Source organism: Mus musculus, chromosome 15, assembly GCF_000001635.26.
Source record: "Mus musculus strain C57BL/6J chromosome 15, GRCm38.p6 C57BL/6J".
In the NCBI taxonomy this organism is placed as follows: Eukaryota; Metazoa; Chordata; class Mammalia; order Rodentia; family Muridae; genus Mus; species Mus musculus.
The window spans coordinates 44,478,839-44,506,565 of record NC_000081.6 but is presented as its reverse complement, the minus strand read 5'-3'; the positions used below and the strand labels follow the sequence as shown (position 1 = coordinate 44,506,565).

The 27,727-nt window shown below is 35.8% G+C and overlaps 1 protein-coding gene across 8 annotated transcripts in view; it reads right to left on the bottom strand.

Moving 5' to 3' along the window:
- The window catches only part of Pkhd1l1 (polycystic kidney and hepatic disease 1-like 1), a 143,981-nt gene that overhangs the window by 94,811 nt on the left and 21,443 nt on the right, over positions 1 to 27,727 (bottom strand). For all 8 annotated transcript variants that reach the window (XR_383993.4, XR_875261.3, XR_875262.3 and 5 more), the window contains 18 exons: positions 26,869 to 26,962; positions 22,704 to 22,757; positions 22,139 to 22,212; positions 21,117 to 21,159; positions 16,981 to 17,051; positions 15,430 to 15,540; positions 13,414 to 13,503; positions 10,889 to 11,157; positions 10,333 to 10,424; positions 8,478 to 8,637; positions 7,965 to 8,100; positions 7,174 to 7,317; positions 6,410 to 6,567; positions 5,015 to 5,128; positions 3,204 to 3,353; positions 2,499 to 2,623; positions 1,255 to 1,418; positions 909 to 1,081 (listed from right to left, as the gene is read on the bottom strand). Coding sequence is in view for 2 of the 8 variants with exons in the window: in XM_011245522.3 (XP_011243824.1) it covers positions 909 to 1,081; positions 1,255 to 1,418; positions 2,499 to 2,623; positions 3,204 to 3,353; positions 5,015 to 5,128; positions 6,410 to 6,567; positions 7,174 to 7,317; positions 7,965 to 8,100; positions 8,478 to 8,637; positions 10,333 to 10,424; positions 10,889 to 11,157; positions 13,414 to 13,503; positions 15,430 to 15,540; positions 16,981 to 17,051; positions 21,117 to 21,159; positions 22,139 to 22,212; positions 22,704 to 22,757; positions 26,869 to 26,962 (2,222 nt within the window). In the remaining 6 variants the exon portion in view is untranslated. The remainder of the gene's footprint in view (positions 1 to 908; positions 1,082 to 1,254; positions 1,419 to 2,498; positions 2,624 to 3,203; positions 3,354 to 5,014; positions 5,129 to 6,409; positions 6,568 to 7,173; positions 7,318 to 7,964; positions 8,101 to 8,477; positions 8,638 to 10,332; positions 10,425 to 10,888; positions 11,158 to 13,413; positions 13,504 to 15,429; positions 15,541 to 16,980; positions 17,052 to 21,116; positions 21,160 to 22,138; positions 22,213 to 22,703; positions 22,758 to 26,868; positions 26,963 to 27,727) is intronic.

The following is a 27,727-nucleotide window of genomic DNA, read 5'->3' as shown; positions in this document are numbered from 1 at the left end:
ATAGGAGACAGATGGAACAAGGAGCTGTTCTTATTTTTTTATATTCACATGCTAATCAATTCCCAAGCTTTAATCTCTGAGCTAATATTCCTTTGACCATCTGAAAGCCATAGTCCACAAACCCTAATCCTTGCCTTGGCAGGGGTTCATAGGAGGAGATGGAGTCATAGGAGGAAGACAGAGAGAACTGGGTAGGAGAGAGGATGGAGAGGGGGATTGGGCTGAGGTTCATGATCAGCTATATGGAGGAAAAGGAGAGATGTCTATATAGCCATGCTAATGAATGGACATCTGCAATTGACTGGGACATCCTCTTCTGGTCACTGTAGACACTGCACACAAGTAGTGACACATATATGCAGGCAAAACTCCCATATACATAACTAAATTAACCTAAAATATACTACAAAATGAATATTTAACGGAGAGCCAATGAATGTTTATGCATATAAGGAAAATTCTACTTAAATCTGACACTCTTCCTTTTAATTACATATTAATTTACCCTCTCATTTGCATGTGTTTGTGCATGTGTGCCATGTTTCATGCTGTACTTTGGAGGTCATAAAACACTTTGCATGACTTGGCTGTCTCTTTCCACTATGTAGGCTTCAGGGATTGCACTCAGGCTATCAAGACTGGCAGCAGCAGCCACCCTTATACACTGAGTCATATCAAAGGACTCAAGCCTTGATGTTTATGGATATTTCTCCCTGGTTTTTCTCCACAGACACATTTTTGAAGAATTTTTAAAATTTTCATCTTCAACCTCAATAAGTCTCTAAATCATGATCATTGCTTCAGCATTATTCAATTGTATACCAGATATGTTTTAGTTAAGAAGATATACTACGTGAAATCTGATGGTCATGAAGTTAAAAGTAGTACCCATAAAGATCTAGGCTTACCTGTCCAAAGCTCACAGCCATCATAGGTATATTATGACTGCAGTTATATGAAGTTATGGTAACTGAATACTGAATTGTCATAGCTGATCCATTTAATTTGGTCCGATTAACCTGAAAATGCTTTAAAAATATTCCTTTGTTTGCTAGTGCTGGAGGTCTCCTCTTTGGCATATCTGGAAAAAGTTGGAAATAAGATTACAGTGTTTTTACTCTGTTATTGTCATAATTTCTTGTGTATGAATCTATGAATCAAACTTAGTAAATGGATAAACGATGCTATGACATAGAAATAAAATTTTCACTTGTAATATTAGCACTTAGGTCTACATAAAATGACTCAACATACCATCCAAGACAGAGACTGTAGGTGTCTGTCCAATGTACACTGCATCCACATAAATGGACTGGAATTCTGACGATTTTTGTAAGGTAATCCTTTGTAGAGAAAAACTCGTCCCAGCATATTTGGTTTGTAAGAAATCTAGAAGATCTATGCAAGTGTAAGTCCACCTGAAATTCATTGAATAATTTTGTGTTTATATTTCTCTCTCTCTCTCTCTCTCTCTCTCTCTCTCTCTCTCTCTCTCTCTCTCTCTCTCTCACACACACACACACACACACACACACAGTCTAAATGGTGTTACAATTTAATGAACAGTAGGCTAAAAAGATAGCTCTATTTGGAAAATGCATGTTGCACAAGCAAATGTATCTGAGTTCAAGTCCCCAAAATCCTTTGAAAACACTGGTGCCTCACTCTTTAATGATAGTACTGGAGAGCGGAAACAGGAGGAGCTCTGGAGTGATTGACTTTAAAGTCTAGTCCACCTGGTGAACTTAAGGTTTACTTTAAAACTCCATCTCAAAAATAACATAGAAAGTGACTAAAGAAAGTACCCAATGTTAACATTTGTTGTTTACATACATACACACACTTCCACATGCTCCCACGGGCACATGTACACAAATATATGAACAAATGCTACCCCCTAAATTTTATAAAACAAATGATTTCACTCTCAGTAAAAGATTAGTGTTGTATTCATACACAATTTTTTTGTAGCTTTAGTATTATCTATAGAGATGTTAAATAACCTTCTATCATATGTAGGAAGTTAAGAAACAGAACTGTTATAGAGCACATTAATGAAAAGAAGTTAGAGTAAAATTAGCTACTATGTTAAATATGTGAAAAATAGAAGAGAAATTCTGGTTCTAATTTTAGTGGAAATGCTTTGAGTTTTTCCTTTTGATACATAATGTTGCCTATAGGTTTATCATATGTATCCTTTATTAAGTTGTGACATATTCCTTGTATTACTAATCTCTTGGGAGTTTTATCATGAAGAGATTTTGGGTTTTGTCAAGAGTCTTTTCTGCATCTATTGTAAGTGTCTTGTGATTTTTGTTCTTTAGTCTATTCATGTGGTGCGTTATGTTTACTGATTTGTTTATGTTGAGTTGTTCTTGTATCTCTGAAATGAAGCCAAGTTGATCGTGATGAGCAAAAGAGAAGAGACCATCATTAACATATATATATATATACACACACACACATATATACTTGTTTGAACTCATAATGTATCTTACTTATTTCCAGAAGCAAAGTTATATTCAAATTGTACATCAGCACTTCTAATGATCTTGCCACTGTCTTGGTACTTGAACTTGAGATCAATGAAGTTGGCCAGAGATCCTTTGTATGCTAAACACAACTACATAAAAATAAGCAAGGAGTCAATAATAATATTTTACAATTATTTTGTATTATAACAATTCAAATCAATACAATGCAAAGCAGTATATATTTATTGAATCTTTGTATGTGGAATATACAAGAACATTAAAAAATTACTATATTTTGACTAATTAGCTGTCAAAGAATTGGGAGCTTCCTCTTATGGAAGACAAGACTTAACAGTATCTTTGTGTATTTTTATGCTATTTCCTTTTTAAAATAGAAGGTATTTTACACCCTATGAGAATGAGTTATCTATAAATTCCAATTAAAATTTATGAATAAAATATCTTATAAAATTATAAGATAAAGCATAAAACATGATGATATATTTTCTTCCTGCTATTGCTCCCTCCCTCCCTCCCTCCTCCTCTCCTTCATTTTTCTTCTGAGAATCACCAGAAGAAAGCTCACAGAAGCCAGTATATGAATCATTACTCCTGCCAACATGACATGACTCAAAATGGCAAGCACTTTTCTTAGTCTTAAATTTTCATGAAATTATATTAGCTGGGTATTTCCCAGATTCAATTAGCATATAGTTTTCACAAGCTCACCTGATTATAAGGAAATAATAAAATGTCTCCATATGGTGATTTGTTTGGCTTAACATCTGTCGAGTCAAAAAGTACAGCTGGGTTTTTCAGGGAGTAACGGCCACAATATGCATCTGTTTCGGCCGTCTTCTGCCCTCTATTAATATGCTCCTATAAAAACAACATTTAAAATAAAAGTATGACTTTTTGTCTTGCTTTTCTTACAACATCTGCAACTAAGTTATTCAAGGTCTTACCCTAATCACCTTATTTCTTCAGTACTGTAACTTAAAAAGATCTTTCCCACCTATGAAATTCTTCATATATTCATTCTGATCCCTATTTGTTGTGCCTCTATATGACTGTTTTCCAAATTCTATCATCTTTTTTTTATACAATAAGCTAATTAAAGATTTTATTCATTTTCCATGAGTGTTTGTTTAGTAATTACCCTGTAACAGTATTTTGTTTGTTTTATTTTTATTGTATTTTTTTTAATAATTCAAGTGATGAAGAACACTATTCTTCTATGAAGGGGGAATACTAGGGACAAAATAGCTAAAGATTCTGTTACTCATGAGAGGCATCTAACTCATATAAAAGCAATCCCACCAGAAGAAGTAATTGAGTTGCCTTTAAAGATAAACAGCAATTGTTCAAATCAGAGAAAGGGTCAACAGACTTCAGAGGATAAATATCTGTGTGATCCATCAAAGACAGAAGGACCCTGGTGTTGGAAAATGTATATAGCAGAAGTTAAGCAGAGAACAGAAATGAATGTTAGGATGGTGATGGGAAATACAGTAGTGAGGAATGGAACATAATCCTTACATTCGTTAGGATTATAGTCATATATACACACATTAAGTTGCGAGGGCTGCCATTAAGCTGTAAAAATTCTATTTTATTGCTAATAAGTCTATTAATGTAAAGTATCATGAAATGTATATATTAATGACTCATAGTTATTTCTAGATTATTGATTTCATATAATTACCTAGACCCTATATTTTATCTTTGAGTGTGCATGAATGCTTTGTGCACATTCATGTTTATGTGTGAGGTGTACATGTGTCATGGCACATTATTAGAGTTCAGGCCACATCTTCCACATCCTTTGAGACAGAACCTCTTTGCTGTTGCATATACATGCTAGCTGGTGTGAGTTTCTGGAGATTTTCATCTCACTATACAAGCACAGAAATTCAACTGCCATGTTGCACTTTACATGGGTTTTGGGAATACGAACTCAAGTTCTCACATGTTTACAAGTGTTCTATTCACTGGTTCCTCTCCCTAAAACTACATTTGATATTCTTGAAGTGTCACTTAGAAAGAATGTACATCTAGCTTCCTCAAGTACTCAGATGAAAAAAATAGAATGTTACTTTTAAAAATATTTTTATTTATATACTAAACAATTTTTTTTATCTTGTCAAGAAACAAACAAGAATTAGGGAGGCACTGTAATAGTTGACTAAATGATTTCAAAAGAGTAAGAAAAGGAATTTTTTGTAAATCATTCTATAATTTATTCCAATACAAACTATATGGTCTGAAGCCAGTGAGGAAGGGAACATATTCTTCAGTCATGTGGAAAAAACCACATAAACATAACCTAAAATTCTTATCTTTATCCATTGTGTCCACTGTCTACAATGGAAGCACTGCTTTCTTCTTAGCTTTAGGGAAGATGCAAAGTGGAACCTTGCAGCTTGACTCAGCAAAGTACTGACAACTAATGCTAATTCAAGAAAAAAATATCAGAAAATCTTAAACACTCATGGGAGATTTTATTCAGTCCCTTTCAAGGTTCACTAAATACTACCTACCAGTTCAAAATCAGTTTCGTAGTCTCTGAAGTATTTCACTAGAAATCCTTCTTCCAAATGTGCTATTTCCGGCGGACACTTGGCACTCACCATCTCTTCCACTGCTACCTGAAACTAAATAAGGAGTGTGTGCTTTAGTAGACCCTTTCTAGTGAATTTAGGGCATTAGCAACTCTACTGTTAATTTGGCTAAATGGTTTTCTATCAGAATATTTTCATGAGATAATTCCCATGTGAGCCACAATTAGGATACTTTTATCTATAACTTTGTAAGAATTTTTCAAGCTAATATGTGATTTCTTGAAGTGTCCTTTGACCTTATCAAGAGGTTTTTTAAGGGTAATTATGTCCAATTGGATATTATTATATTACTTTTATGTACTGCAGGCATTTTATTAACTAGTGTTTTAAGAACAGCAATAAGAAAGAAATAAAAATTACCTAATTAAATATATAAATGGTCCCTAATAAATAAATAAATGGTCCCTAATTGATTCAAAATTTCCTAGAAAAAACTATATCCTCAAATGCTTTTCAAGAGAACATAACAAACTCTGTGTGCCTAAACTTCCAATTATCTAAAATACTAAATATTTTGGATTAAATGGGAATAATTAAGCACTCATAAGTCTTATAACCTTCACATCTATTTGTCTAGCAAAGCACAAAAATGATTGTTGCTTAGGAATTAAAGGCTTAAGGCAATTCATAATATTTAATCCCCGAGCAGATACTAATTGAAACTCACTGCACAGACTATTTACAAAACTGGGCAATGCACAAGCATGCTATCTTTAAACACATCCCCCACTCCACCCCTACGTGGCATGGGTTATTCTTTCACATGGGCTAAAAAATGTTTTTTTAATTTTTATTTTCTCAGTCATTGTCATATTTCCTCCCTTCTTTTCTTACAGTGTATTGGCCAAGGCAGTAGCAGAATGTATTATATCACCTTGATGTATTATTTACATAAAACAGATATTAAATGGGTTTGTTTTCAATAAAAATAATGAAGTATTTAAGTTTCATAGTAAAGTCTTTGATGTCATTCATCTCTAAAGGTCTCTCCTACTTGCACATAATAAAATTTTGGATTTAGGGTGAAGGAGAATACTGGTGTGAGTAGGACCATAAATGCTCCCCACATAATCATAGAATGGTGGAGATAGATTTGAGATCCTTTGTCCAGAAAAATGAGTGGTCACACTATATTGTTTCTGAGCTCACATGAGACAGAATCATTTATGATACACATTTTGTTAAGTTAACCAATGTTAAGTGATTTTTACTGATATCTTGAAGCAATTTCCTTTCACATCTGTCTATAAATGGTCAGTGGGAACTGTGAAAGGACCCAGAAGAGATACATAGTAGGATGTTCATGGAGCATACTTCAGCTTCCGATGACTCTGGGGTAAGGGGCTTAGAAGCAATCCCATCCCAGTTTAATGTAAACGTCTCCAAATTGGGTTTTCCTTTGGTTTGTTCTGTGATACTCAGCGTGACATTACTTCCTTCAAATACTTCATAACCAAGCAGATCAAAGTCTCCTGTATGAGGTACCAAATAGAAATTTAAAATGAACACAACACACATACATCAAAAAGAGACATTCAACTGTAACTAAATTGAGTGTATTTGGAGTTGCATTAACATAAAAGACGGAGGAATTGGGAAAGATGAAAGTATTTCAGTAAGAGCAGATTTATTCACAGAAGAAACAGCCAAAATAGCATTTGATTCATTTAAATGCTACTTATGGATTAAGGGGAAACATTATAAGAAGAGCAGATTACAATAGTATCAGGCAGTATAGAGCACCAGGTTATTCAAAACATTAGCTTAGTTTTTTTAGATGTAAATGTTTACGGCAGAACATTTAGTAAACACTATTTACTAAACATCTATTTAGTGCAGAAAACTGCTAGCTTGTTAGCTGTCGATAGAGTATAAAGTTAATTCCCAATAACCACTTACGTTCAAGAGCTTGTGTCTAAGGTGCCACTTTGCAACCAAGTAAGGCCTTCAATTCCACTGTCCTCTATTGAGTACACTATTGTATATACACCCTGCTAGATTTTCTTATGTATTTGTTAAGGTCTCCTAAAGCTTCAAAGTTTCTCTGTGATCTATAACACACGTGAAACACAGCTTACCTCTAGTTGATACAAAGGTTATTGTGTAGATATAGCTCTGGAGATCCCTCTTGCTGGTCACTTGAACTGAATCTGGCTTTATAGACCAAAGGTCATTTAAAGCTGATTTCAACGTGAAGTCAGAAGCATCAGCGGGCAGCCAGACTTTGGATGAATTTCAAAAGGAAAACAGAAAAATTGAAGTGTTTCTAGACTATTGCAGCCCAAAATAGTATCTTTCATTTAAATTTATTCTTGGTCACATTAAAGTGAAGAAGCAGAAGAGTGATCCAGGATAGTAATATTGACTGTTGAATTGGTTAGTATTGTCTTTGATAAAAGACATAAAAATAACCATTGCATGTACTAATTGATATTTCTGATTTAAGGCAACAAAACATAGTTGTCTAGGATTATAAGTTGTTTAAAATTTATTAATATAGAAATATATTATTGACTGACAAATTAGTATTTTGTAGATGTGTTACTAAGAAAAATTGAAAGATGTGTTTATTCTGTATTATGATAAATTTAATTCCTAGTTTCTGAACTTATAATAATAATAAATATGCATATGCTTTTAGGTATAAAAGTATTATTATGCTTATAAATAAATGCAATGGGATATGCCTGACATTTGTTTGCTATCTTTTAATCTCAGTAGAACCCTTTCTTTATAATATCTTTCTTCTCTTTTGTCTAGCACGCTACTGAAGCTATAGCTTCTAAATTATCATTATGCTAGAATGAGTACTTTATACATATGTTTATACATAAAGGAAAATATTTCTCTTGTTAGTTAGTATAGCTACCAGTCTTTTCCATGTTGTAGATGAATCTGTATTGGGAAAGGGAACATGAGTTAGCTCCCACACACGGGCTGGTTACTGTGACCTGCTGGACTTCATTAGTCACATCAGCTGTCTCCCAGTTTTCCAATGTTATAATCTATTTTTCCAAATAAAGAAAGCAAATTAATATACAGACATAAACAAACTTTAAATAATTGTAACTTGGCTATTCAGTGCCTCTCACCTGCTCTACTCGACTGTAAATGATATTTAACAACATTTTAAAATGAGTCTTATAAAATAAAAGCCTTATAGTTCTAACACAGATATTTCAAGAAGAAACATAATTACTACAAAATTACATTCTTAACACATGTAATGTAATAAGTGAATGGAGCCTGTCTTCATACATTTACTTCTTTAAAGGATAGGGAGTGAACCCGGAGCCTCACAAATGTTAGCCAAATATTCTAGTGACAATCCTGAGTATTGGACACTGATTATCAGTAAAGTGAATCTATTATCACAGCAAACCTGTACTTCGGGGACAACTGTTGACTGAGATTTGATGACTTGTTCTTCATTTAGTGCATCTCCTGTCTGCTGTTCAGTAAAGACATTTTTATACTGGTACAGTCCAACATCAACAAAAGCACTTAATGTATACTCTTGCAGCAAGATTTCAATGTAATACCTAGGAAATAGAGTAAGACTATAAATATTTTCCTCAAAACATGTCATAAAATATTTTTTTCCAAAAAGTTGAATGCCAAGAATTCAAATAAAAGTTATTAAATTATAAATTAATAGAGACAGTACTAGCCCCTATTCTTAAGAAGCTGAAGCAAAAACAATGGCAGACTGTGACAATAACTCCCTGGAACACAACACTGAGGGTAGGAATAGTTTAAATGAAGAAGCTTAGAGCTGCAGAGAGAACAGCAACTGGGCTACATTTATCTCATGACCTCTGGATCAGTGGATGTATGGCCTGAGGTAGAAAGTTCTCAATAGGGTTTACATCTTAAATGTTCTTCAAATGGTCAAATGATAAAGACCTGGTGGAGAGCCTATGGCACTATTAGGGTTATGAAGCCTTTAGCAAGGGGAGCTATGTAGAAGAAAGTCTTTGAGGACATATCCTAGTGAAAGATATGCTGAGCCTTTCTTCTTCTATCCCCATCTCTATCTTTTCTTTTTCTTCCTGGGTACAGTGAGGTGAATAGACTTTGTCCACTCATTACACACTTTCTGCCATGGCATACTGGGCCAGCAATAAGATCTAGGGACCATGAATTATCTACAAAGTGAGTTTCAGGACATCCAGGGCTATACAGAGAAACCCTGTCTCAAAAAAAAAACAATAACAACAACAACAAAAACAATAATAATAATAATAATAATAATAATAATAATAATAAAACAAAAAAATTTAAAAATCTGAAACTGTAGTGGTTTTGGCCTAATGTTGTTTATATTATGTTAATTTTGGTTCCCAAAAATGTCTGTGCAAGAATCTGTACATCTACAAATAGGATACTGGGGAGCCCTGCTTCCAGTTGGTTCTAATTGATAAAGTAATGTCAAAGGGCAGAGGCGAGACATTCAGGATTCCCAGGCTAGGGACAAAGAGGAAGGAAGAAGAAAGAGATCTGCCATGTCAGTAGAAGGAGAGGAAAGATGTCATGCCGGAGAAGGTACAGGACAGGGAACATAGTCACCATGTAAAAGCTGGAGAATAGAGGTCCCAAGAGGGCTGCCCGACTGGGTCCAGAACAACAAAGATGAAATACAGATTTTAGTAAATAATAACTTGGAAACATCAGAGGGAGGCAGATTAACATTGTGAAAGTTAGGAAGTCACCCAGATCTTAAGCTGTTTAAGACTTATCAAAATATAAAAGCGGGGTGTGTGTGTGTGTGTGTGTGTGTGTGTGTGTGTGTGTGTGTGTCTTTTATTCAGGAACTCAAAACATTGGGGTGCATAGGGAAAAATGCACCACAGCTGGGATCCATTTGAGCATTTAATTGGGTGCTGCTACAGTTGGCACCCAACATGTGAAACAATATAATCTTTCTTCTAATTTAAACCTACCTCCTCTGTTTAATGTCAGTATTTTTGAAAATATAGAACTGAATGTGTCAAAAACTATGGGAAATAAGCAATTATAAATGCCTTTCTAGCACAGCGTATGGAACTAGAGATTGGTGCATGCTTGGCAAACTTGCTACAGTGAACAATGCACTCAGCTTTTGAGAATGATTAACTGTAAACTAAGCCAATAGACCATTGTGTATACCAATAAAAGCAAATTAAATACTTTAAAGTATAAGATTGCATTGTAAATGACACACGGTAACAAATGCAAGGAAAAAAAACCACCCTTACTCTTTTCCTTTCTGAAGATGAATCTCATCTGATCTTTGTGTTGAATTTGAAAAATAAGTGTTGGCATTTCCAGAGTAATACGCAATCCTCACCTTATTCCAGAAAGAGAGAAGAAAAATTTAGACTAAAACTTTTCAACAATTATCATTTATCATGACTTCAATTTTAGAGATTTTTATCAGTAGGAAAACATGAAAATCTGAATTTTTCTTCTAAGATCTGTTACTCATAACAACATGAACTTTAAAAAAAAATATGGGGAGGAGAGTGGCAGGATCAGATGTAATGAAGGAGAACAGAAATTGGCCTCTGGCAGGTAGGGGGCATCTCTAAGAGGCACCGGAGACCTGGGACTTGGAGAGGCCCACTAGAGTATAGGGGTGATTCTAAATGTAACACCTAGTGAGTGGGGGACATGGAGCCTAAAGTGGCTACCTCCTGTAGCCAGGCAGGACTCTCAGTAAATATATAAGGACAGCAACCCACCCACAAAACCTTCGACTCAAAATGTGTCTTGCCTACAAGATGTGCCAATAGCATTTTGCATGTTCCCTACCTTGTCTTCTGTGCGCCCAGTTTGGCTGAAATAAATAGCATAGCGGTCATCACCTCTGATATAAAACCTGTAAACATCAGAATCTGGGGGCACCAAAAATCCACTGATGCGTGCAACAAATGTGTCTTGTTCTATAGGCCAAACATAGGAAGCAGAATCCGTCCAAGTGGCACCCATGTACCCTGGGGTATGCTCATTGTATTCAAGTATATCTTCAAGATGTGCTGGCCGGCTATTATTCCAGACCTCAACCTTTAGGCCTCTTCCACCTAAATATAATACAAAAGATGCCATCATTCATCACGATCATTATGCAATGTCTCTATGGGCCACTTGGTGATAGTTATTGAGATTCTGTATCAATTTGCATTTTTACAGCAGGTATGTAAACAATTACACAGACCCTACATTCATCAGATCCTAGAGCCAGTGTGCTGTTAGAGAATTCTACTCTTTATTATTGATTACTTTTCAGAGTTGGCAATCCACCCATATTAAACATGGAAATGACAGTATGGATGCCATGCATTGTACATTTTAAATATTCCATACCTAATTTCTTTAGGTAAGATGACAACATGTAGTTGTACTATGCAGCTCAACTGTATGACTTATGCTTCATGAAGTAAAGACCCGAAGCTCCAAAACTGAAACCATTTGGTTACAAAAACTTGGCCTGATCATTTTCTCTAGTGAAAGTTATTCTATGACTGACTTGCAAAGTCAGTAGTAAAAGTACTGACATTAGGTTTTAATATTTCTCTCAGTAATTTGTTTTCTTTGTTCTTGCTTCTTAAAACATCGATTCTAAGCCAAGATAGCATTTTTCATCAGATAGAATAAAAAAGGGAATATTCTCAATTAGGTGTACCTACAACTTGTAGATTTACATGTCACCTGCTTCTTGTAGAGGCTCAAGAGGGAATATTCCTGATTCAGTGTAACTACATGTGTTTGATAAACTCTGAATTAATCTTTTTTCAATCAGAAAGGAATTGTCAAAATCTTTTTTCTTCTATTTTTCCTAAAAAAAATGTAACACCACCAGGCACACGCCTTCCTTTAGTAGTCTTCAGTTTGCATCTGGGAAATAGTGGCTAATCCTCTTCATTTGAATTTGCTGGGGAAAAGAATAACTTGAGCCAGTGAAAGTCAGCCATTTACATGTCAGTGTTCACTGATACACACACAACTTTCCCCGAGTCATCCATCCCTGACGAGAAAGTTATTTTGTAAATTAAGAACTTCTACCCAGTATTCAAATCAGAGAAATCTAGGAGGTTACAAATAATAATGTGTTATACTACAAACACCAACGACATGATAAAGAACAGATTTCCCTGTGTTCAAAAGATTTGTGACCGCTGGTACTGTCAGCCATTTAAAGATGCAAAACGCAGTGTGGCCATGCATGGAAATTTTACACAGATATAACAAGAAAGATCGAAAAGAACTGTGAATTGTTTTCCTTTCCTCTAGTTTTATGCCAACTTGTTCTAAACCAGTAAGATTTAATCTCCCACATTTATAGTTTTAAGCATGCAAAAAAGTATTTTTAATCTTTTTATAAAAAGTATTATTTCTTATTTTTGAGATTATACTTCAGTTAGAGCATTTGTCCCCTTTTCTTACTCAAAATCCTTCTATACACCCCTTACCACTCTTCTCTAAATCATGCCTCCTTTTCATTAATTGATATTGCATGCATGTATATACACGAATATTCCTAAACATGACCTCCACGGTATGCATAAAGTTACTTATTTACATGTTTTCCGGGATGACTGTTTGGTATTGGGTAACTGTTTGGTGTGCTCTTCCTTGGTGAAGAAAAGTTCTCCCAGTCTTAGCATTCCTTAGTTGCCTGTAGCTTTTTGTGCATTGTTGAGGCCTTGTGGGCTATTAAAAGTTCCACAATGGCTGTGCCTATATTCACTAAGCGCAGTGGAATTTAAAGAAATGTACCATTTCATTTTTTTCAATAAAGTCCGTTTTACAAAGAAATGTAGATGTTAGAAGCTGGGATTGGTTTTCCTCCACGGCCATAGCTTTGATGCAGCTACTTTAATACACACACTTCTTGGGGCTACAGAGATGGCCTAGTTGGTAAAGTGCCTGCTATAAAAATAACTATGAACGTAAAAAAGCTGGAAAGGTTTGAGGACATTTATTCAAATTCCTAAAAGTTCAGCTGATATATATTTTTTTAATTAGGTATTTTCTTCATTTACATTTCAAATGCTATCCTAAAAGTTCCCCATACCCTCCCCCCGCTTCCCCTACCCACTCACTCCCACTTCTTGGCCCTGGCATTCCCCTGTACTGGGGCATATAAAGTTTGCAAGACCAAGGGACCTCTCTTCTCAATGATAGCCGACTAGGCCATCTTCTGATACATATGCAGCTAGAGACACGTCAGCTAATATTTTTAAACTAAGAATATATGTTAGTAATAAGAATATGTGTCAGTAATAATTTTTTTCCTGCAGATACAGAAACTGCCATTGTCATTTTTTGCAAATTACCTGGATATGTAGCTTTGAGGATGTGTGGTTTGGGAGGAGTCTTGCAGTATATAGTATTTTCTGTGACATTCAAAATAGCACAGGCTTGACCTATACAAAAGCAAAATATAGAACTTTTACAAACAGTCTTTCAAATGCAAAACACACCAGCCTATCTTAAAAACGCTTTTTAAAGTATTTATTAGATTTATTAATTTTAATTTATGTTTGTTTTGCCTGAGTGTATGTTAGTCTACCACATGCTTGCTTGATGTTTGGAAAGGTCAGAAAAGGACACCAGATTCCCTGGAACTGGAGTTATGAACAGCTGTGAACCATCATTTAGGTATTGGAAATTGAATCTGGGTCCGCTGCGAGAGCATCGAGTATTCTTAATGCCTGAACTATTTCTCTAGCCCTAGAAATGCTTTTTTAATGAAAAAAAAAATCTACAATCAAATGGCAAAGCTAGGGCTTCTATGTCCTTCATACACTCTCCAGCAGGCTTGTAATTACACTTCCACAAAAAGAAAATTACTTCCTCCTGGGCGTGTCACACGCCTTTAATCCCAGCACTTGGGAGGCAGACGGATTTCTGAGTTCGAGGACAGCCTGGTATACAAAGTGAGTTCCAGGACAGCCAGGGCTATACAGAGAAACTCTGTCTCGAAAAAAAAAAAAACAAAAAACAAAACAAACAAACAAACAAAAACAAAACAAAACAAAAAAACAAAGAAAAGAAAAGAAAAGAAAAGGAAAGGAAAGGAAAGAAACGAATCGAAACGAAAAGAAAAGAAAAGAAAAGAAAAGAAAAGAAAAGAAAAGAAAATTACTTCCTGGCAAGAAATCACAAATCTAACGTAGAAATTTCATTATTTCTGAGGAAAATATGGAAAAGGAGGATAAAACTACATGTAAGTATCAAACATGTCATTTCTGAGTCCAAAGGAAAGACTTCAATTTTGCTTTTTTACTGAGAATTAGCCCTGAAAGAGCTTCAGACTGTGTGAAGGTGGAGGATTCCCAGTGTTCCTAAGTGGAAACTTGGTATCTTCATTCAAGTTCTTCAGCAATTTATAAATGGTATTTTAATAGGTAGACGTAGGGCAAAACAGACAAGGGTCCAGGAGGAACACTAGCACTTCCATGTAAATACACTTGCATTGCACTTAGTAGAAGAACATAAATTTTAGACTCCAACATATGCCTCACATAAGGCCAAACCATGCTGAGTAGTTTCAAAAGTTTGAACAAGGAGAATATAGAAATAGAAGTATATCTTTGCCAAAGTTTCATTTGGTGGCCTGGAATATTTAAACTTCAGATACATCAATTTGGCAGAGTCACAGATAAAAACCTTAAAAGGCAACAAATGGCTAAAAAATAGGGCTAGAGCATGGAATTATGTGCCCTGTGCATGGGCAAATAACTGTCCCCTGCCTCTCAAGTAATGTGATGTCATTGTAACTCAGTGGGAGGAGCCTCACCGCTACATTGATCTAAGGATCCTTAATAGCTGTGCAGTTCCTTTTCCCAGGAGAGATCTAGACAAATGACAGTGATGTGTTAGCCGAGAATCAAGCCCCATTTGCCTTTAAAAACGGGTAGCACATTGATGTTCTTCCCAAGGCCAATAGCACCAATAATTACTGCTAATGCTTAAAGAGTATAGAAAACGTGTCAGAGTGTCTCCAAATGACAACTAAAATCTCCCCATCACTAGCAAAGTCATTGAAAGGTAAAGTGCAGCTCCGAAGAGATGCTTAAGAGAATGTACTGGAGGGGTGTCCTCAGCTGTGGTGAGGAACTGGAGGATGGCAGCCAGGACGCTCTCTGATGCCACCCACACTTGGAGCTCAAATCCCAGTTGAACAAGGTTACAACGAGAAGGCTATTATGCTCCAGAACCAAATAATTAGTGAAAATAGCTTTAAATATACAGCAACCACGATGAAGAGTCAACTTTGCACCCAAATTGCCAAAGAGCAGTCAGGAGTTGTTCGAAAAAAGTAGTACAATAAAACATATAAACAATACCTCCAACTAGCACTCTCACTGGGAGATCAGTCTGATCGAAGAAGTGCCCGTGTATTGTCAATAGGGTGCCACCTTCAGTGCTGCCTTTTGATGGTGAGACCATCACGACCTCTGAGGAAGAATAGCACATTTTGTAAAATGTTGTAAATATCACACATTAATCCAACTCGTTTCATTTTCCAAAGATTTCCATATATCCTAGCTAGATTTTCTAACACAAGAAAGCTTCAGAGTGCCTCAAATGGATGATGGCAAATGAATTAATTCAAGCTTTCGCTGATGCGGTCCAGCAAAGAGGCGGATAGCTCAGATCTGACCGAATCCTCAGGGGTGGAGAGTGACTGGTACTAAAGAGATACTGGCACTCTGAAGATTGAGAAAAAATAGACACAACCCGGGTTGGGCACAAACAGCCTTCCCACCCCCCAAAGCACACAGAATTAAAGTTAAGGAACCTCTCTTCCCACAGGATCTTGAAGCACACATATTTGGAGCACAACATGTTGGTTTGGTGGGATGTTATTATATAACCCTGGTGGGCCTGGTACTCAGTATGTAGCCATGGCTGACCCTGAGATCACTGCAAAGCTCCAGCCTCATATTCTGAGCTCCAGGATCACAAGCAGGAGGTATGTTAGGCATTGGACTAACTTCTGATATTTTCTCAAAAGATAAATACATTTAACTATGTATATATGTATATATATATATGTATATATGTGTGTGTATATATATATAGTATATGCATATGCATGTACATATTACAGATGTTTAGCTATATTATTAAAACTGCCTAGTACAAGACATATGATAATTCATTAATAATTGCTTTCATAAGTATTTTTCTTCTTGTATTTACATATAATCTATAATATTTAACACAATCAAATCTTTGGATTTATTATTTTCTAAAATTGACTCAATCTCAGGATAACTTATTATTATTTCTTCACAATTCTATACGTTATCATTACATGTGAATTTGCAGTAACTAAGTTTGAAAGACAAGTCAAGATCTTCCACAGCCAATTGATTTGATCACTCACACTCTTTCCTCATATTTTTAATGTCCTTGAAATCTTAGCCTGTCCTGTTACTCCTGACCTCAGAAGAAGGGCAGTCCTTCTGGTAGACTTGATATTTGCTTCTGACACTCTCTTGGGAGTAGTTTAACCTGAGGTTCCTTCAAACTAATTAAATCAAATTAAAGTTTGCTAAGGGATTTTTGAAGACCACACTGAGAGCACAAGCCTCTGGATATTGGCATGTGGTTGAAATTCAGAGATTTGCAACCCTCAACCAACAACTAAAGTCGAGGCCAGTGTGTTCCAGTGCTCTCTCTGTTAGTGAGATAAGTTTATGTTTCAACCTTAAACTAAGAATTCCTAGCTCTTTGTTAGTCTTTCAATTGCCTGCTCTCCTTGTGGGTCTTGCTCATTTCCTAGAAGTACATAAATGTATTCTTTACCTTACTGTCATTACTATATTTTGTTGGGTGAAATGTAGTATACAACATCTCTCTCACTCAAACATGAGGAAAATGTCACATACCTGGATATGTTTGAAACATTGAAATTTTATTGAGAGATGAAACAAAATATGTCATTTTCTCTGGGAAACTCCTGTTGAAACAAAAAAAGGTAAAAGTCCTTTGTTTTAAAAAAAAATGAGCTTTACTGAAGGTTTTATTATTCAATTTGGTTACAACAGTGATAGAAACTATGGCACAGCCTGCAAGGTAGCAGGGCAGAACCACTGGAGGAAGACAATAGAATGAATGTTCCGTGTCCTCTTTTGCTCTTGTGTTATACATGTATATGAGTTTCTGAGAACTTAATAAACTGCATACTCCAAATATCTACCTTTTATTCCTAAAGTCAGCTTTAGAAATCCTTTCTCTTTTTTTGCAAAAGTATGAAGAAGGCTGAACACAGCAGGAAGACTTGATGTATATAGGTGGGCTGTTCTCCAAGTCACCCTACACTGTCCCTTTGCCTAGCATCCCCCAGGATGTATGAACATTGAGTTAAGCATGCTCAGTATGTTGTGTCATCTGATCTTCAAATAAGCTAGCTATGTGAGGGGGATGAAGATCAAAGAATTAATTTAATTAAGGATACCAAGCCACTAAGTGGCAGAATCAGAGCCACAGCCCAGCCCACTTGAATCCAGAGCCCAGCTCCCAACTAGGGACTATACAGTATTTCTAGATTGTGTGATCAAAACAGCAAAGTTTCATTCACTATATTTAAAACATCTTTCACAAACACAGCGCATGTATATAATTAGATACATATATGTATATATGAAGATATGCGCATTATATATTTCATACCCATTTATATTTCCATAACTTAGAACATTAAAAAAGCAAGGAAAGAATTATGAAAAACTAATACTGCTGTCATAATTATTTCAGCAAAGCCATGGTCATAAATGATTAAGAAATTCGAATAATAACTGAAGAGTCCAACACAATGATCATAATTGCTATATGCTGAAATAGTCTCTAGTATAATACCAGTCCTGTAGCTGAGGCCAACAGTGAACTGTGCTATAAATCTAATCCAGGCTTTACAATGTGCACTTTCAACACCAAAGTGTCCAGGAAAATACTTTATGTTCAATTACTTATTTAAGAAGACCATCTTAATTTGTCTATTTTGATGTCATAAGCTTTCCAGTTGATTCCTATGATCTGAAACCATGCCAGCATCAAGAACACTGTGTCTGGCCAGCCACTGCATTTCAAAAATTAATGCTACTCCTGAAGTGAGGAGGAAAATTGCCTCCTGAAATAAAATTTGAATGTAATTTATTGTGGATAACACTGAGATGATTTCTACTAATTTATTGATAATGACTAGGCATTTCTCAATTAAGACAGCCTCATCTAACCCTTATCAGTTTGGAACAGCTGTTGTTTGAACTTGAGGAAACAGAGCCTCAAAGGTTGGGCATTCTAAGAGATACATAATGGTGCCGACATGCTTTTCAATTGTTTCATTTGACATGCAGGGGTGCTCCTGAAACTTGTAACATGAAATTTATAACTTATAAAACGATTTAACATGATTTAATAATGTCATGTGATTTTAAACCAAAAAATGTTTATGTGGCTAATGTCATATTTAAATAATTTAATCTCCTAAGACTATTTTATATAGAAACATACTTTTTAAAAATTATAAGGCAGAGAAATCAGCCACATGCTTTTTTTCTTTCTCCGGTTATTTTGAGACAGGGTCTTGTTTTATATCTCTGATTGCCTGGTATTCACTGTGTAGCTCAGAGTGTCCCTTGCATGTATGGCAAATCTCTTGTCTCAGCCTCTCAAGGCCTGAGATTCCAGCCTTGTACCATAACCAGCTTGTCCCTAACTTTAAAAAGAATGAAAATGGCATTATTAATCAGGACCACAAAATTCATAGTTTAATGGAGTATTCCTGTCAATATCATATAAGTTTGAAAACTTTAAAAATAATTTTGAAGCAAGGTCTTATTATGTAGCCCAAATGGGTCTCAAACTTGTGGCAATCCTGCTGTCTCAGCTTCTTGAGTGTTGAAATCGCAGGCATGAGTTTTCCTGATCAGACTTTGCTGGGTTTTTAAATGGAGTCTGAGTCTGTGATTGTGGCAGATTGATTTATGTACATTGCACAATCAAATTCAGCCTTGATCACTCAAACCATTTACTTTAGGATAATTGCTTTTCTGAGAGATTTATGATGGATTTGGCAATTAATACTTTTCATAGAGATGCAGAAGCAAGAATTAATTTTATTTCACCTTAGAAAGAATGAGATTGAGAGCCTAAAAAAACTCTACATGGTTCTAGAAATCATTTAAAATTCAGTATCTGTTGGTTTTAACAAATTTTATAAACTTTTGGTAAAATTCTACTGCCTAGTTTACAAATTATTTCTACAAATGTCTGTTTTTGCACAAAATAGCTATTTAGTCACAGTGAATTCAGGTTATTCACCTTGAATAATTTCCAAAGATGTATTATAACATATTTATATATCTTCTACCTAATTTGGTTTTGAATTATACTAATTTTCATGTTCCTCTTCTAACCACATGATCTATAATAATAGATCTAATATATTTGGTGTATGACCACATATCCACCTTGTCCTTCATTTTCTCATAAAATTTTTGCTTCTATATATTTAAAAGTAGAAATCTCTAAAAACAGTGGGTTTTTGGACCTAACTACAGTTCCCTGCAGGGAGGGACAAAAATCTGAATCCTTCTTCAGCCTGTGACACTGACAGGAATGACACCCTCTACTTTTATTGCACTACAGCCATTCAGTTCACATTGCCAGTCGCTGAGTCTTCAATCACAAAAAGAAACCATAGGCCTGTCTATTATTGATTCACTACATCTTTATTAGTATCAGATACTAAATAATATTATTCATTTAAATATCCATCAACTAGCTCATTTTCTTGTTGAAATACATTCTGGCATTTGGGGCAGAACAATTCATTTATGTTTACTACACTAGGATCCTGCTCACGAGAGTCATTAGCACACACGGTTTTCCTGACTGTCAGGAAGTGCTGCCACGATACACATCTTCAACTGTTCCAGAGTGCAGGAGTCCTGCTTGGTGAGAGCCTTAGGTCAGAGTTTTAGATAATATGTGGTAGTGAACCCTCCATCAGTCATTGCAGAGTACAAGAATGATGTGCCCAGGACATAGATTTAAACAGCATGCATTATCTGGTTCTATTCACGAGATATTTCTGATGAACTATTTAATATTCATTTCATTTGTCTAGTGTGAAACAAGGTGGATGACAGCTTACCTTATAAGTTCTTTGTAAGATGAAACTAGATAACATAGTTAAAGTGGCGTTTTACTGTTATATTTTATACAAGCTTGCAACACAATGAGATGTGCACATTCTTATTTTTGTATGAAAGTCTTTGTACTGAGATATAGGTCTAGGAAATTTGGAAATAAAATCTGCTTTTACTAAAGGACATAACTCCTCTAGGTTATTAGTAGTAGTACTAACATACAGATTTGAAAACTACATTATCCTGAGTCTGGATATATTAAAGGAAAGCATCAGGTAACATTAATCATGAGGTTTTATTTATTCTTTTTTATAAATCTTTTTAATATTTATTTATTATATATAATTACACTGTAGCTGTCTTTAGACATACCAGAAGAGGGCATCAGATCTCATTACAGATGGTTGTGAGCCACCACGTGGTGGCTGGGATTTGAACTCGGGACCTCTGGAAGAGCAGTCGATACTCTTAACCACTGAGCCATCTCTCCAGCCCGTTTTATTTATCCTTACATTAATTCAAAACACATTTCATTTTTTTCTCAAAAGAATTGCAATTAAAACAAAAGAGGAACATAAAATAATAAGAAGAGACATAAAATAATGGTCTTTCATATCACAGCTAAAATGTCCTTTTCATCATTTCATTTCAATTCCCATATAGAAAGGGTTTTTCTCGCTTGTTCATTTTGTGTGTTTGTTTTTGTGAGGCACAAGTTATAGGTTCACAGGAGTTATGGACTCTTTGAATTTAATTTTGGTGAGAAAAAATGATTAATCCTTTAATCTCCTCATTAATAGAACAAAATAAACATATACTTTATTTATCCATTTGAATACATTATGAAAATCATTATTTACAAAATGGCCTACCTTCCATAATCACTATCTAAGATGAAGCTGACATTGTGGTGACCTGGAATTAATTAAAATACACAATTAAATTCTCAATCAGAAAAGAACAATAATTCCACATTAAAGGCTGATTAATATTTACAGAAACTTATAAAGAGTATACTTGATCTATAAAGCCTTAAAGAAATGAAAATTGGAATATTTTAAAGTATTACAATGCAAAATATACAAGTGGGTATTTTGAAGTTATAATTGGAAAAGCTGACAAAATACTATTACAAATAATGAATGATAAAAGATGCATGTGTGTACTACCCTGAAATCTTTTCATTCAGTCATTCAAAAGCTACTGATTTTTTGGAGCGTTGACACGCTGTTGCAGATACCGTGAAAATATAGTGCATGTCCTTCTCCTAACCCAGCATAGTATCTAGGCGAGAGCATAGTTAGTCCAGAGCAATGACAGAGAACTAACCTTTGCGATAAGGCTTTCAAAGAAAAGGAAAGGAAGGTCTGAGAGTGAAGACCAGGGGAAGAAGGAATTCCCGACCAGCAATCTTATCTGAAATGTTCAGGCGTGGAATGTTCGCAGAGACAGAGGGGAGGAAGCTCAGTCAGGATTTAAAAGCTGTGCAATGGTAGCTAGAGGCAGGAGGAAAACCATAACGGAGTGAATTTGAAAATTACATTGTATACTTGTTTGAAATGTCACAATGAACTGTTATGTATAACTAATATGTGTTAATAAAACCTTAAGGGATTAAAAGATCTATATATTTGCAGTATACACAGTGAGAAGAAAAAAATGCTAAATTTAAGAATACAACAGCAGAATTGGTCATGAATTCTCTGATGGAGGGAAGCAGTAAAGAGGAGGAGGAGGAAGAGGAGGAGGAAGAGGAGGAGAAAAAGTGCTACATTATATTCAAATCTTAGGAAAAGACAAAGTTACAGATTTGAGGGGTAATAGTCTGGGTAATATCCGGGAGAAAATAACACAGGGAAGAACCAGACTTGGCAAGAGGGCGGTCAGCACTTACCAATGTAAGTCCCAGTGGTCTTACATGTCACAGACCCTGTATCTCCATTGGCATGATCGAGTTTTAGACCATACCTAGCAAAGTAAATATACTGGCATCAAAGTTCATATAGACTACTTAGATACTGTTACTCCCTTTTAAAAAAACTCATTACTTTACATCAGGTGTCCAGATAGCAGCTATTTCTGCAACGATAACTTGAGCAAAGTGCATCATTTCTCAGGCTTTATTGAATATACTTCAGTCAAATTCACTGAAGTGATATAATGTGTGGTTAATTTTGGTATCTTTGTTGATACCTTTAAGGAGTTTAAAATGCTGTCAAATGAAACAATGATTTGATGAAGCTATTTCTCATTACATCTCAATGCATAAGAACCTAAATAGTATAATACTACATTAAAGACATAGACATGTATAAGAAAGAAGCCAGTTTCACAAATAAATACTAGTTTGCTGCATACAAGATAATTATTATAATAATATGGCTATGCATTATTGATTATGATTCCTATTTCAAATTATTATATCAATTTTTATTTAAAGAATCATTGTAATTACTTACAAATCATCAGAATGTGGTATGAGGAGTTCACAGGGCATTCCTCCGATATAAATTCTGTATAAAATTATCAGAGAAGGTTAAGTCATACTTAATAAATTATTTAAAATTCTACTCTGTTTACCAAACTCAACAGCAATCTTAATTTTTCTTCATCTGCTTACTATCCCTCATTCACTCCTTAAACATCAACTTATCATCACTACGCGTCAGGTCCTGCTCTTTGGCACTGGGACACATCTGTGAAACTGGAACTTAATCTACACTTGGAGGTCATACAATTTTCTGCAAAAATTACACAATATGAAGAGCATAATATATTTTGGTATAAATTAAGCATAAAACAAACTAGAACCTTCTTATTAAAAGTTTAAGCAAACCAAATTTTAAAAAAAATTGTATGTTTGATATGCAGGAATTAAACATCAGAGCTGCTGATAATATTACCAAATGCTACTGGAAGCTCACAGATGACAATTATTTTATAATAACAGAATTTATTATCTGCAGCATCAGAACACCTCACCTGCCTTCTGTGAACTGAATTATAAGCTCCATGCAGATTTGAACTATATAAAAAAATCATTTCTACTAGTGGAAAATACTGAAATTTTAAATGTACTTTAATTCATCGTCCTTTTTTCATTTTCTTAAATCAAATTATAATTACCTCATTTTCCTCCCTCAATCCCTTTTTATGTTCCTCCCTGTTCTCTTTCAAATTCATGGCCACTTTGCTATTGTTTCATATATGTATATGTGCATAAATATATTTTATTTAACCATTATATTAGGTTTCAAAATAAAATAAAATAAAAAATAATAAACTAAAATAAAAAGGAAACCAGGTCGTTATTCCCGTTATAGAGCTCTGTCAAGTCAAATTGTCCTTTTAACCTTCTATCTTATACCAACTAAATAATAAATTTAGCAGTTTACATAAGCTCTTTTTAGATAAAGTAATCATTTAATAATTATTACCCTTCCATTTTCTTCCATTTTCATATGAATAAACTGAGGCAGTAAGTACCATAGCTTGTCCACGCCCTGAGGGACTGGTACTGTAAGATTACAAACCCAAGTATTCTGTGTTCTTACCCACATGTGTTAACTCCCCTGATAGAAATGTGTGTGTATTCTGTGTTCTTACCCACATGTGTTAACTCCCCTGATGGAAATGTGTGTGTATTCTGTGTTCTTACCCACATGTGTTAACTCCCCTGATGGAAATGTGTGTGTGTTTAAAAATAGTATCCCATTTGACCTAAAACATTTGTGTTTTAGCATTTTCCATGTTGAAATTTTAAGATCAAAAACTTGGAACCAGGTACTAGTTCCTCAACTCATTTGAGTGTCCATTATGATTTGAACCTCGAAAAGTCTGGGAATTTTGTCTGATCAGACAAGGCCTAATGAGTAGGTTTCCTGACTTTGTTCCTACTGCCGAGGCCCTCTGCAAGTCAAGTACAATAAAGTGTTCGGGGCCCCTGTGTCATAAACAGCAGGCAGATGAGATCACTGAGTGTTTTAGAACTCTCATCATCTCAGTAGGTTCTGACACTTCCCTGTACCATCTCAGGATTTCCAGACCACAAGAGTTGGGTTAGGCTGAACTCTGAGGTCCTTTCCAAATGATTTTGTTGGTTTCAAAAATTTAGGTTTCTCTGATTTCCTGGTAAGGTACAGATATAAATTCCAATGGTAGGGAAAGGAATCACTTTTTTTTTTCAATTTAGTTTTTTTTTTTTTAATTATGGTGGTGTATGTATGTATGCTGTGCTTATATGAGCCTTCACACATGATAGAACTTGCCTGCTTGTATGTGGAGGTCAGAGTACAACTTTTAAGAGTCGGTCTCCCCTCCCACCATGGGCTCTGAGGATCAAACTCAGACAGGTGGGCTTATTTGCAGATACTCTGACACGCTGAGCCATTTTGCTGGCCCAGAATCTCTTTGTAGTTTCCATCCCTGACCTCATTATAGGCAAAGATAGGCTAGAAAATTCTATGTAATAGTTGTTATATAAGCCATTCATGAGAATTAATTATATATTAGCAGACATTCTTTACTTACACTAAATCATGTACATAAATTGTTTTTCTTGTAATGATTTACCTACACACATATATTCATGATAAATGGCTGTAAAATATATATTACCATAATTTAATTGTGAGTTCTAGTTCATATATCAGATAAATCATTTTTATTTCATTTATTAAAAAATTTCATTGCTTCTGTAGAAAACCATATATATCTATATATATATATAGATATATATATATAATGTGATCTATAATCTTTTTAGTATTTAATAAATCTTTTAACTGCTATCTAAATTGTAAATTGAGTTTATCCATTTGTCTGTATAATACAAATATTCAGCAGGTAGGAAGCACTGTGAAAGCCAGAGTATGGAGTCCACACTTCTTCAGGTAGGAGATCCATATCTTTCAGTCTTTTGTGAAAGGGCTGAGATAGCCTGACATATGCTACAGGAGAACTCTCCAGTGACAGCAAAGGTCTCCAGATCAAAATGTAACAATTGTTTTGGGACTAGCCAGTCCCAAAATTCATCATCTGGCCCATAGCTGGTTAATTTAGCAACCAAAACTGAAAGCCCTGGATGCTAATGAGTTGACAGGGCTTACTTTCAATAGTCTCCCCTATATCAAAGTGCAGTAGAAACTGGTAGATATTGGATATGAGCCCAGACTCTTACAATGCCCATGATACAGACCACAGACCATACGCAACTTAGGAGGAAGGAAGTGTGAATGCTTCAGCCCTGCATTGAGGGGAGAACAGGTTGATCGCAGGATGTGGAGAGATGGGGGCGGGCAGAAGGGAGGAGGGGAAGGAAATAGGGGGAAGTGTCAGGTACTAGAGGGGACAGGAGAGAGGTACAGAGGGTCAGGAAATTGAACAGGTAGCAGTGGAGGATGAGGAACTGGGGAGAGCCGCTGGAGGGTCCCAGACGCAGGGAACCTCCAGTGGCTCCAGGGAGGCTCCCAGCACCCAACGGGGATGACTTTAGCTGAAATGTGCAGAGATGGGGAGATAGAACCTGTAAAGACCACCTCCCCTCCAGTAGATAGGGACAGCCCTCAGGCAAGGGATGGAGCTATCCACCCATCTCAAAGTTTTTAACCCAGAAATATTCCTATCCAAAAGAAAAACAGGAACAAAAAATGGAGCAGAGACTGAAGGAGGAGCCATCTAGGGACTGTTCCACATGAGGATCCATCCAGTCTGCAGACACCAAACCCAGACACTGTTGCTGTTGCCCAGAGGCACTTGCTAACAGGAACCTGGTGTGGTTGTTCCTTGGAAGGTTCTGCCTGTAACTGACCAATGCAGATGCGGATGCTTTGAGCAAAACCATCAGAAAGAGCTCAGGGACCACAGTCGGAGAACTGGTGGGAGGACCGGAGGAGCAGAGAGGGGATTGCAACCCCATAGGAGGAACAACATTGGCTGACTGGACCTCCCAGTGCTCCCAGAGACTAGACAACAAACTAAAGAGTATACAAGGAAGGATCCATGGTTCCAGATACATATGTAACAGATGATGGACTTGTCTGACATCAATGGAAGGGGAGGTCCTTGGTCCTGTGGAAGTTTGATGCACTAGTGTAGGTGATGCTGGAGCGGTAGGACAAGAGAGGAATGTGGGAGCACCTTCATAAAGGCAAAGGAGGGGGAGGAGAGGGAGGATGTGGGATGGGGGTTTGTCGAGGGGTAACTGGTAAGAGGGATACTGTTTGAGTTGTACACGAGTACAGTGATTAATAAAATGAAAAAGGGGGAAAAGAAAAGAAACAGGTAGATATGTGCAGAAGCTTTGAGTTCTATTCTTGAGCTTGATTGAGCAATGTTTCTTAAGGCTTGAGTATGTCTACATGTGTATAGTGCCTGGTAAGTAATAAGATTCTCCATAATGATGTATTATGCCTATATTCCAGTTATTACTGACTTTGCCTTCAAAAACTATCTATCACACCAGAAAAGAAAGAATCAACTATATATGGTTGTCTTCCTATGACTCTGACCAGTCTGATCCAATTGTAGTGGGCTTTTATACCACTAGGATTTTATTACTTATAGAATATCATATTTGAACTATAACTTATAAGAATATTATAATGATTCCATGAGAAAAATTACCTTAGAATCCTAACATTTCTTCCATTTGAGCTCAGTGCTGTATTACTTCCATAGACATCAGTGAAGAGCCTGCCTTTAATTGTTATTAATGTACCTAAAAGCAAACCAAAACAAATCTTCAGATTGGTTCTGGCTGGGAGTGTCTGTCTGTAGTATTTCATTCAAAACACTATACATTTTCCCAATAAACCCGAATCCAGATGTCTATATCTGATGTTTAACCCTATTTTTCAGCATTGGTTTGAAATATCTAAAATAGAAAAATCATAAATGACCATCACTAAATAGTCATAAAATAATGTGCTATGCAATGAATATCAGGATAATTTTTTTGCCTTTTTAAAAAAATTATTACATATTTTCTTCATTTACATTTCAAATGCTATACCAAAAGTCCCCTATACCCTCCCCCTCGCCTTGCTCTCCTACCCACTCACTCCCACTTCTTGGCCCTGGCGTTGCCCTGTAATGGGGCATTTAAAGTTTACTAGACCAAGAGGCCTCTCTTCCCAATGATGGCCGAGTAGGCCATCTTCTGCTACATATGAAGCTAGAGACACAAGCTCTGGAGGTACTGGTTAGTTCATATTGTTGTTCCACCTATAGGGTTGTAGATCCCTTCAGCTCTTGGATACTTTCTCTAGCTCCTACACTGGGGGACCTGTGTTCCATCCTATAGATGACTGTGAGAATCCACTTTTGTATTTGCCAGGCACTGGCAAAGCCTCACTCGAGACAGCTATATCAGGGTCCTTTCAGCAAAACCTTGCTGGCTTATGCAAAAGTGTCTGTGTTTGGTGGCTGATTATGGGATGGACCCCCAGATAGGGCAGTCTCTGGATGGTCCCAGAATAATTTC